Here is a 12,518-nt window from a genome sequence, read left to right as displayed (position 1 = left end):
AGTGTTTGGATGCAGGCTATCAGAAATGCCTCAGATGTAACTAATTTCTTGGCTATGACAAAAAAAAAGCTCTTGCCTTAAACATTGTGATGGGCTCTCAGCTGCCACAACATTTATATATGCACTCTACCACGCTTCTTGGTTTACTAGCTTGGTCATCCACTCAAACGCTTCAATGCTAAATAAACCACATTCTCTGTTTTTTTCTCTCTCCGTTTTACTTCCTCACTTTAATACGTCGTTTCTGCCTGTTAATTTGGCAATTATTTGCGGAAATGCCATGGAGACAAAAGTTGCCAACATTTCCAAATGCATAATATATCAAATAAAATCAGAAAAATGTTCCGGAGAAGGCATGCTCCCCATGCTGTTTTCCACATTGATGAATAGCCTCAAAGAATGTCTCACTGCCGATTCAACTTGGTAACTATTTTCACAATGAAGGAGACATGCAGCGTGTGTCATCAGGCAACGGTCCGCTGCAATATCTTTTGAATCTGAAATCACGAGCGGCACCTATTATCGATGCGGGGAGTGCAATCCATCCCTCCTCGTCCCCCCGCCCCGAATAGCGGTAGTCGATTCTCTCTACCCTTCACAGATGGCGCGTCGTTACTCCGAAAATGTCGCAGTAACTTACGGCGCGAAATTTGCGCCACAGATATTTGCCCCCATGAAAAGGTTTACAAGTCGCAATATGTGTGGGAACATGACAGGACGGGCGAGTGAACCAGTCTGTTAAAATATGCCGTGGTCAAAATTCTTTGCATAAATGATAAAAGTTGATAAATGAGGCCACGCTAGAAGCATGGCCTCAGTGATCAGGTGGTCCTGGCGCGCTGTACCGTGCTTGACAGCCGTCATTACGCAAATGTAACTAATTACAGAGTCAACTAACTTCAACAGACACGCTCCTATGAAAATTCGCACGCCTTGGCGGATTATCTTGTTCATCAACATTAACCGTAGTCTTTCTCGCGTACGATTCCTTTCTTTCGGGCATGCGCTCCCGGCAATGTCTGGAAACGAACTGCATGCATGCGTATGAGGGTGACACAGCGTTTCTCGCAGGACAGCCATGAAAGCACCAAGCGCGAAGCATTGGATAAAGGTAGGGCTCGCAAGATTGATTACGATTATTGCTCGGGGAAAAGGCAACAGCCGAGTGGTGCAAATGGCGGAGAACGGCGCTCGCGACCTGACTCCGGCGCCTGCTCTCTCTTCAGGCGTTTGCAGTAGTCAAAAGCATGGCCTTTGCGGCTGGTTTCCGTTACTGTGAATTTGAAAGAGCGTCCCTGGGAAGCGCATTGCAGACACCACTAAACTAGATTCTACTTCTTGTCACTGTTTATACATGCACCAATAGGTTCTTGCGTCCCAACTTTGGGCCTATCAACTTAAAGATTTCCGGAACAGCAGCCTATGGAAGCGAAAAGGAAAGAAAGCAATAAAAGCTGGGGAAGGACGCCCAGGTACTCACCGTTATCTCCGAGGCAACAGCTACCAGTCTTCGAGTGTATGAAAGCATGCTCCGTGGCGATTCAATACGTTGTCGTATAGCAAGGACAGAAGCTTCACGAAAGCGCTTAGTATCTGTGCCTGGCTAGCGCAAGTTTTTCCGCGTGCACCTGAAGCGGCGACTGATGAGCAAGAGCTGATAGATCAGTGAATTCGTGTGTAAAATAAACCTGAATTTGTGGTTGCAAGTATGTAGTTTTATTGAAGAAATCCTCGCCGAAGTGGCAGTGATTCCTCTGGTCGTCGTGGGAGATAGAGGTCGACGTCTTTTTCCCCCCCTAGTCGTTGTGTCATACGAAGAATGAGTCGGGAGATTATATTCAGCATGCGATTGCTTTTATAGTCTTGCCAGACGTACTTCTCCAAGTTTGGCAACGGGAACTGTGCACGACAGCCGAGCCTAATATTTCTTAGGCACTACTTCCATGTCTGATCAGGAGACCAAGATGGCGTGGTTTAGTCGTACGCTTTTGGAGGGGTCTGATGCCCTCCCCCTCCTCTCTCCCCATTGCACACATACAGACACACACGCGCGCGTGCCAAACAAGGACACCCACAAATAGATATTCCACAACAAAGATATGTGAGACCCGTCGGTGCACTGAATAGTACCATAAATTTTCATCATGTTAAGTAGTTAATAAAGAAAGCCTCAAAATGAAGTTAAACAAAGCTGTATTTTCCCACCGCAGCACAAAAGGCAGAGGACATGTTGTCTAGTGTTCTTTGAGGAATCATGGCTATGCTTGATTCGTTTCAATTAACAGAGATGAGCTCACATCTTATTTTTATTCCGCAATAAATAATGAATGCCTGTATAAGTTTCCTATTAAGCGGGCAATTGTCAAAACAGAGTTTCGGCTGCCATATTATTCGTCATCTTATTTATCATAACGAAAGAAAAATAGCGCTAATTTCTTGCCGAGGTGACGACAAGTCATATGACTTGAACTTTGGAATGCAATGTTGATTATGGTAAATGAACAATAATGATAATAACATGGCGAAAGGTTGCAACTGAGACGCTCAGCTACACGTTTCCGCAATCTTCCTTCGCACGGCGAGTTTTCTACAAGAAAGAAGAGAGACAATTCGGGTCCGGTGTATTGTTTTCGTATGAACACTTTATGCATAGACACAGCATCAGACTACAATCGTAACAACTTTGCCGTATGTACATTCGTGGTCGACGCAGTGTGAATATTTGCTTAACAAAATGTGCAACTTTACATAGATGAAATATACACAGAACGGGTTGGGGCCACGCTAATGCACACATTCAAAACAAAAGCCTTCTGCGACGGCGATTCGATATGGCAGTGAGTGCGCTGCACACTTGGCCTAAAAGAACACAACTCGGAACCCGCACTGCCCACTCCTAAAACGTCTCTGTTTTCTTCACTGTATCACATGTTCATCACGACAACGTCATAGACTACAATAACAGACTGTAACACCATTTAATTTTTCTTTCGTGTCAACGTGGGAAATTTCACGTCCGCGACTTTAGCCGCTTGATGAAACTGCAATTGGTGATGATGATGAGTAAAACGGTGTGATGCAGTTTCCAGTTGGCTCTGCCACAAGTGAAGATAAAATAAAAGTAAAAGGAGAACTCAATTAAGCAAAACAAGGTAGGGGTAAAAATGTTCGATAGTATCATTACAGAAGGTTGTGATCTGTTGACTGTTACTTTTAGCGATGCGCAAGCTGACAATTTGTATCTGAGTGGTCGCGAACATGTGGCTCGTCACTGCGGTTGTTCTATCTTTAAAAACGGCGTATTCGTTCCCATTATTTACGTAACCCGCGTACGGGCGTCACGAAAGGTCGCAGCAAGTATGAATATGCTTCTCCGCGATTTTGACGTCGTGTCTCAATGAGAACGCCAATGAATTTCTCCCCAAAGTTCGGGAATTAGTATCTAGAAACTGGTGTCATCCTGAGAATTCGGTTCAGGTGGATCCACCTTGCGCACTCCATGTCTAGAATTTGTAAATTGCAATATCGGTCATAAAGTAATTAGTTATAAACGTAATTACATAAATTTTGTTAATTAGTCGATAATGCACTTCTATTTACTGTGCAAGTGATGTACGCCGCTTCAAGTAGACCAGCTTATGAACTAGAATTGTGCTGTCTGCCGCAGGCAACCTTTAAAGAAATTTAAAGGGTTCGCTGAAACACCCGGTATATATTGACCATTTAGGGGCAGTGGAAACCGAGTACGCCTGCACCGATAAGAACTAAGTGTTCGCCTTCTGCAGTTTGTTTACACGTTTGCTTATAAATATGACAACGAAAATTCGCATTATTCTGACGGCAGTTGCTGCTGTTTGGCGTCTGCAACGTCAGCGTTCGCAGCTTCTCCAGAAAGAAGCACCACAGAGCAACTTGACAAGAACAACAGGCACGTGTAAAAGGAAAGCACAATCAACGCACCCGAGATCGCCTTCGCGCTCCCATGTTTCTTGATATCACACCGCACGACAAGATATGTATCCACGAAGAGGCTGCTTTCACATCGATGTATGAAGGGTCGGTGTGATAGTGGTGATGATAGTGATGATGATGGTGGGCTCGCGAGGCGTCAGAACGCAGTGAGGCACGATCAGAACTCGCTCCACGTGCTCAGTCCAAAAAACACACGAGTCCGCGGTGAGCACATCCTGCTTTCGTTGACGGCCAGCACCCGTACCGTACACGTCGTTTACAAAGTGTCTCTGAGCATAGCGCGAAACTGTCGCAAAAAATAATATTGTTTCTTTTTCCCTTTGGAGTTCAGTGGCGCAGTAGGAACAACGTTGTGTCCGTGGTCTAGAATAAAAGAATGGGAGTAATAAGCAAGAATTAGTACGGCATCGGACTTCTGGCGAAATGGATATAACCTAAAGCCTTTCTTTGCACGTACTAACATGTTACAACACAGTTATTTCCCGATAGTTGTCGAGTGCTGGAATGAATTACCCGGTTCTGTTCGTGAATTGACACTACGTGATTTTGTAGAAGCACTAGTGCGATAAGATTGCTTCCTCTTGTTGTTGTTTTTTCTATTATCTATTATGTTTACTGTACTCCACTCCTGCAATAGCCCTGAATAGGGCTGTAGTAGTTCAAGATGAATAAATAAATACTGCATTGAAAATTTCAGAAAACGCCTTCGCTCTGACGGATGCATCGTACAGCATGCCAGCATTATACGTTGCATGACTAGGCATCTTGTATAAGTTATGAACTGTGAACGAATGAGGGAAGCTTTCGCCGGTGTTGTCGGGATCCTGACATGCGCAAGTCACCTTGGAAAAACGCTGGCTACAGGATGAAGCTTCCCTTGTTTACCTGATATTATTAACCTTAAGCTACTATCTTCCCCCGACATGTTCATCATGTTATATATTATCATTAGTTCCGTGACAGTTTTCCTAAGAAACGTTCCTTGATGGACACTTGTTTAATGTAGTGTTGATCCATGCAAAAAAGAAAAAGAACACGTGGTTACTTACCTAGTTTTCATTTCACCTATGAGACATTCGATGGGACCTCTTTGACGGCGAATGGTTGACTGTAATGAAAAAGGATATACGTTAGGTGTGACACAGCAGCACTGGTCAAATGAAAGCTCTGTAGCGGCTAAGCTTTGTTTTATCTGTCGGATGCGGTTCTAGAGCCTAGGCAAGATGAATACACACCACAGTTTTCGTGACCAGTACTATTTGTTAGCAATCTGACGCATTCCTGTGACACTCGTAGTCATTACAAAACGTAGACGGCGAGGACAAAGGCTCCACCCACTCTAGAGGGTTTTGAATTGTTCGGTGCAAAATAAAAATCTGGGCACAACCACTAACTACTCTGTCAAAAGTTCCATAATATCTGGCCTACACATTTTGCACAGTAGGTTTATCTGAGGGAAAACATTTCTGCTAGTAAACTTTAGACATTATTTACAAGCAGTTCTGCATGTAAAGTAACCATACAGAGGTCAGAAGAACAGAAAACGTATCGGAGTACAAATTTCGCTAGAACTAAGAATGTGCGTGCTTCCTTTGTGATAATGCGCTTTATTGAATTTATGTGTAACGTGCAAATATCATTTCCGCGAAAAAAGCACGAGAAGAACGCAGCTTTGAGAAACCTAACGAGAACGAAGAGGACAGAACACTGGGCGCTTCAGAGCAGCCCATGAATATAATCGCAAGCTATCCTAGTTTTCAGATTTTGCTTCAACCGAAGTACCGCAGTAACAGATTCGCACTTCGGGCAAAGTCGCTCATATTTTACTGTTTGTAACTGTTGCTACTTTCGTTACCTATCACTGGTTGTTGTACCTTACTCCTCCTCTTATCATCTTGAGAGAGGGGGACTCTTTATTGAATCCTGGATAGGTGGTTTGCCTAGTGGCGCACATAGCATGCTATTATGATGAGAAAATGAAGCGATATGCCCTGTGCATGACGCCAGATACACAGCATACACAAAGCAGAGCGCAACTAGAGCATCTCATTAAGACCAATGTGTGATAATTTTGAAGGTGCCTTCGTGGCGCGAGATTCATCGGCAGCGTTAGGCCATAGACCAATGACGCCAAAGCTATCCGAGAGCAGCCAGCCTGTTTACTGTCAGCTAATCCTTTTGTCTTTTGTTACATCTGTTACCCCTTACTTTGCATTCTTTCTTTATAATGAAATTCTTGGCACCCTCGAAACCAACCTGACGCGCAATATCAATATCACACAGTTATGAAGTGCGATTGCGGGCCGGCTAATGTGGTCACTAAGATTTAGGAGGAACTATTGGTTGCAGTATGGATTGAGTGAAAACGCAGGTAGCTGATATTCTAGATGAGGATAAAATGAAGAAGTGAAGAAGGTTAGGTCATTCAATGATTAGGGGGAGGGGGGCAGATAGCCAGTAGTTCATTAGAAGGACAGAACGGGTACCACGAGGAGAAAAACGCAGTTGAAGACAGCGGAGGAATAAACGTAGTGATAAAATATGGAAGGCGGGCCCACATAGGATAGTCGATTGACCCGAGCCGTAGGTAACTGGAAGCTGGAGAAGCATTCGTTCTGCAGTAGACGTCAATAGGTCAAACTCACCCTCTAAGCCTTCTGCTCCATCGTCGAGCTTAACCACGGCCGTCGCCATTTTCCAGTGACTAGATGATGCCCGCCTGTCTCCCAGGTCGGCTGCAGAGCTTAATACTGAAAAACAAAAAAAGAACGCCAACGACCACAACACAACCATTTTAGGAGCGATCAATCACTCGTGGGGGGGGGGGGGGGGGGCACGAGACGTTGCACCGAAAGAAGATATATTCTTGTGTCTAGTAACGAATTGTGTCTCCTAATATTGTTGCTTATATTAAAGGAGTGGATCCGTGTTCAATGCTGCAGTATGCCATTCAAGTGTTGCAAGCACGAATGGTTCGATTTTACTGCAATAGCTATGCGGCAAAATTCCCTATTTCTCACGTGGTTAATATCATACTAGACTGCGCGATCACCAGCGCCATTCAATATGCGGAATATGCGGCAAACATTAATTCCCGAGGCTTCAGACCACCTTTTAGCATCATAGCTGCTGTCCTAAATAAAAATTACTTGAATACCCGCCTGAAAATCGAGAAACGGAAAATTTTCTGAGCGCTGAAGGTAGGCATTGCGTGTTTATTGCTTTTCTGTAACGACAATTATTGTTTTTTTGGTAACGCTGCTCCTTGTTGAGAAGCAGAAATGCTCCGAATACGGAAGTTATAAATAATAAAACACAGGCTTTTATTTGAAGAGCGCTTCTTCTCAATATGCATATTAGTGCGTAGAAGCCCGTCACGAAAAACCCCACTTTGAGGCGCAAGCAGAGCTGAAATGCTTTTAAAGGGCGTATTAAACGCATTGTACAAATGGCCTCCCGCAAAAACTTCCAGGAAGGTAACGTGTTTTCACTCACATACGAGATGCCACATTTTTGCTCATACTCAAGGCTGTATCAAAGTAAATAGCTGTAGCTGTTTTTTCTCGCACTTAATATCGGTAGAGACATGGTCCTGCACTTCTGTTTAATGAGAGGCTTCAGCTTTTCATCCGGAAAGGGGGGGGGGGAGGCGTCACCTTCCGGCCTTCGCTTCTAACAAGCGATTGGATAAAGCTTCACAAGGTGTCGCTACCGGCGTTGCTACTGCCGGGCACGTATCACCAGTCAACCGGTATTTTGTGAAGGTCAATAGGCACATGGACAACCTAAAACACTCTAATTACACAGGAAAAGAAAAAAAGAAACGCAGCAAAGAATGCACGCAACGACGTGCCAACCTACCAGGATAATTGTAGACATGGATATCCGACCTAGGAGGCCTAGGCGTCCTCTTTACGGTGGCATAAAGAGGTTCCTCCTGGGCCTTGGAGGAGCACAAATTGGACAAGAGGAAAAGGAAAGACGAAAAAGAAAGTGTGAGGAGACAATACAATGAAAGCAAGTCAACAGTTCCATTTCAACAATGCGTTCCTGTGTGTTGTGCGTCCTCACTGTTTTTAAGTGCAAATATTATATCACAAATACGTTCAAATAGAGGCGTTTTTAAAAGCCGCAACCATCTCTTCGTCTATCACACCTCGTGAGTTAGGATAAGATATGAATAACTTTATTAAAATACCGGGAACCGACGGTTTAACGCGTCGTGGCGCTGGCCAAGCGTCGACGCGGGGATATGCCCAACTCTGCACTACCCCAGTTCGGCCCGTTTGTGGTGGGTCGGGAGGCTTGTGCTTTTCGAGCGCATCCAGGGCCTGCTGGACGGCCTATAGTTGAGTGTCCTTGTTTGTAGTTCTGTAGACTGCACTGCATGTTGAAGTTCGGGCGGGTATGTCCTGGAGGCAACCCATGGAAGGGGGACCGTTATCTTTGCCAATACCTCCGCTCGGTTGTTAGACTAAAGGCAGCACGCAACAGCCGCGTCACACCAGGGAGGAGCTTTGCGCCGATCTTAGCTTTTTGCATGCGTCATCATGAGAACGACAATTAGAATTTGGAGTCGGATATCTCGGAGATCAGAAACGCTAGAGCAATTCTTCCAACTGATACTGTGTAGAAACACGACTGCCTCTAACTTTTAAATAGAAACATACCCACTTACTGCAGTCAACAAAAAGTTAATTATTCAATTCTAGTTAATTGGGCTGCTGACAGTGATAATTATGATCTCACTTTGTGTACCCCTGGCCACATAACTTATGTGCACAGGTGGTCATCGTGTGCATCCCAGTGCCTAATTTTAAGAAAACCATAAAACTTAATTTTGAACGCCCTGTATATAGCTTCACAGCTACATGCATTGAATACATTTACATTTATTTTTATGACTCTATGTTCAAAGTATGATGAATTTAATAATTGCTCCGCAGCCATTTAGCAGTTATACGTGCCCATTGAGATGCTAGCTGTGTGCGCTGAAATGTACTTGGAGGGAATACGCCAAGCTGTTCTGGTTCTGTTTTTGTCACTTGTCTCAGCTGTTGAAGACGCAGTTACAAATTCCATTATTTGCCACGCGAGCACATGCCTTACAAAGGCGCAAAGCTTACTGCAATGAGAGGAAGTTGGAATGTTTTAGGCTAGTCCATTTGCTTCTTTCGCATTGCAGTGAAAAGCAAACGTTCCAAAGCTTCCGTTAAAAACCTTGCCAATGAATATTCTGATATACAAACTGAACTACAGCGTACCAATGGCGCTGCTTTAGCAACGATTCTCGAAGGTATAGTTTATTGAGGGTACAGAAATAAAACGAGAAACTGCACGAGTTCTTGTTGATAACACGTGCATGCTTTGTTCGTAAAAACTGCTGTGTCGACATTGCGCACCACGCCGATTCACCGAAAAGGCTCTGCCGTTTCAAGCAAACCAACCTGCTTGTAGGAGCATTCGGACATTTTCCTCTCGTCAATATCGGTGACGCGGGTGGTGGCGTACGGCGTTGGGTAGTAATCCAGGCGGCCGTCCAGCGACATCGTCTTCTTACCCAGGCTCGGGTCGACTTCGGACAGGTGGAGGCACTCCTGAAGGTGGGTTGCCTTACGCGAACCGTAAGCTGAACTCCCTGCACCATGCACAAACGAGGCGGAAAGGCAGACTTTTGCCGTTCCCATAAAGAGACTGGCGCCATAAAATGGCCATAAAGCTTCTATATATATATATATATATATATATATATATATATATATATATATATATATATATATATATATATATATATATATATTCATATCATAAGAATCCAACACAAACACTGACACCAAGGACAACATAGGGGAAATTACTTGTGCTTAATAAATGAAATAAACCATAAATTAACGGAAATTAAAGTGGATGAAAAAACAACTAGCCGCAGGTGGGAACCGAACCTACAACCTTCGCATATCGCGTGCGGTGCTCTACCCATTGAGCTACCGCGGCGCTGTTTTCCCATCCACTTACTTGGGTATTTATGTATCCTAGTAGAACACCTTCGCGAAATGCGAAGGTTGTGGGTTCGGTTCCCAGCTGCGGCAAGTTTTTTTTCATGCACTTTAATTTCCATTAATTTATGGTTTATTTTATTTATTAAGCACAAGTAATTTCCCCTATGTTGTCCTTGGTGTTAGTGTTTGTTGGCTTCTTATGATATGACTAATAAAAATCGGGCCCCTTGGTTAACCCCCTTTCTTCTCGTTGTGTATATATATAAGAACAAACTCTCACGAACATACGAACACTTGCGAAACGCACTAGCACGCGAGTTATTCACAGAATTTCATTTAGTCGTTTATCCCGATCGGGGTATTTCATACATGAAAAGGTTCTACAGTGTCTCGAATCAGGGGCCGAATTCACAAAGCTTTTCGTTCGTAAGTGCTCTTTTTCGTAGGCTTATTGCCTTCTCTAATAGTATGTCCTACGTCACTATTGCCTGACACGAACGCTTTTAGCATAAGAACTTTTTGTGAATACGGGCCCAGAAGACAAATTGAGTTATACTTCATTTTTTTTAAGAGTTGGCAAATTCACTTTTTGTGCGGGTACCTGACTCTGCACTAAAATAAGAAAAAAAAACCATCGTGCATTCACAAGATTAGCTTGCTACGAAAAATGTATTCACTTCGCTGTGTCACCGAAGTGTGTTCCTGTTTAGACTGCAACAGGTTTAAGGAAGAATGCTGCTGTAATGCTCACCACTGTTGGAACTGTCCGAGGAGTATCGCTTTCGCAGCACGAAGTATACGAGGACTCCCACAACAAGGACGACAATGAGAGAAATGCAGGCAGGTAAAATGACGCCGAGTTCAAGGTAGAAGGGCGTCGCTTCATTCTCTACGACCAACGACGGAGTGGCTGGTGCTGCGAAACAAAACAATCACAGAATAGAGGGAATACTGTTTGCTTTAAACCGGCATATGAATAAGTCACTTTAGACAGGCAGAACACTCTTTCAAAAGTGCATCTCTCTGTAACTAATTGGTAAAGAAAGGTCGATTGCTAGCAGGAAAATCAATCACAAGCTTCGTTTTCTGGGACGAGGTATACGACATTAGCGTGACACGACTGGTTTCAAGCATTCCGCGTATTGCCGCCATTTGTGCACTCAACGAATTCCTAAAAGCCCTAGGACAGAACTCCAACTCGCTTACCGAGTAAATCTAGTTAGTCTTGATTATCATGTATTTACCTGGACCAGACCGGACGCTCCGATTTCACGTGTCGTAAGGGGAAGCTGGTGCACAAAATTAAATGTGGTGGCACCGCCCGTTCATACTTCTGCGCCCTCAATGGAGCGCCATGCCTGGCGCTGATGGCAACAATGGATTATTTGTATTTACAAAGCGTCAACTCGCCATCTGGATTAAGTTGATACTGTTCTTCTGTCTATTAAGGTATTTTTGTGAAGCTTTGTGAAAGTCTGCTTCTCCAGTGAATAGAATACAAGCCTTGCCGCATTTGTTTGCACGCTCGTGCGACTCCTAATGGGAAAGCTGTGAGAGCGCGGCTGCAGACGTAAGAATAGCACTGAAGCAGCCGAAATTTGGCATAACGGAGTTTGAAACGCAGGTGCTTGAGAACGAAGTCACCATTACTTAAGCATCATAATAATTCCAAGCACACGATCACGTGGCTGCGTACGGTTATCTGTAAGCGTCTATGTTCTTTGTTTAAAACTAAATTCAATGACGTAGTTTGAAAGACACCTGCACATTTGTGCTGGATTACGCACGGACCGCTGAAGATTATGTAGGCAGTGAACGTCATGAATACATAACATAAAAGGGAAGAGGGAATCAGGCGTGCCGCTACCAGTCTTATTCAATTTCCTGATATATGTTAAAATTATGCGACCAGTTTGGTGCCAGGAGAAATGCAAGGCACGGGGTAGATCCGTTGTGCAAGAACGTTGCGAGCAGTGTTTCAAGCTGGAACAACATCACATTCCACACCGACATGTGAACACATACCCTGTGCTGCCGGCAGCGTGACGAAGTCGTACTCGGCCTCGGTTATGCCTGCCTCATTCTTCGCTATTACTTGAAGCAGATAAGGTACACCTGGGATGAGGTCGCTCAACATGATTTGCTTCTGATGAGGAGGAATGTTGTGTCCGACGACGTTCCATACCTGATATGCAAAAAAAGAAAAAAAACGGCTATTGAAGTGACGTTGTAGATGGAGAGACGTGCAGAAACTAGTGTTCTATGTTCTCCTGCAATGTACTATCGCAAAATTTAACGGTGAAACTCGCGTCCTTTACGAAAAAAAAAATTTCAAGAGGGCAGTGACCCCCTCGCCGAAGATAGATGAGGAACTTCTTCAGATATATTGATCTATGAACAAAAAACATAATGAAACTAGGGTTGAGAGAGATTGATAGCCTTGTATCATAGTGATTGATGCTTTGTGTACTTACGACATATTTACACGTATCTCTTTCTCTTATTAGTCTTAAATAATTTACTTCTGCGAGGGATGAAGCGTATTAC

General features: G+C 44.0%; 1 protein-coding gene across 1 annotated transcript in view; it reads right to left on the bottom strand.

Moving 5' to 3' along the window:
• Positions 1–2,633: 2,633 nt before the first annotated feature.
• LOC142578184 (cell adhesion molecule Dscam1-like) overlaps positions 2,634–12,518 on the bottom strand; it is a 106,965-nt gene continuing 97,080 nt past the window's right edge. The window contains exons 22-28 of the mRNA XM_075687585.1: positions 11,997–12,156; positions 10,723–10,887; positions 9,420–9,610; positions 7,834–7,915; positions 6,618–6,722; positions 5,022–5,080; positions 2,634–4,335 (exon numbers count right to left, since the gene is read on the bottom strand). Coding sequence (XP_075543700.1) covers positions 5,034–5,080; positions 6,618–6,722; positions 7,834–7,915; positions 9,420–9,610; positions 10,723–10,887; positions 11,997–12,156 — 750 coding nt within the window. The 3' untranslated portion in view covers positions 2,634–4,335; positions 5,022–5,033. The remainder of the gene's footprint in view (positions 4,336–5,021; positions 5,081–6,617; positions 6,723–7,833; positions 7,916–9,419; positions 9,611–10,722; positions 10,888–11,996; positions 12,157–12,518) is intronic.

Source organism: Dermacentor variabilis, chromosome 4, assembly GCF_050947875.1.
Source record: "Dermacentor variabilis isolate Ectoservices chromosome 4, ASM5094787v1, whole genome shotgun sequence".
NCBI lineage: Eukaryota > Metazoa > Arthropoda > Arachnida > Ixodida > Ixodidae > Dermacentor > Dermacentor variabilis.
This window is presented reverse-complemented; position numbering and strand designations above follow the sequence as displayed.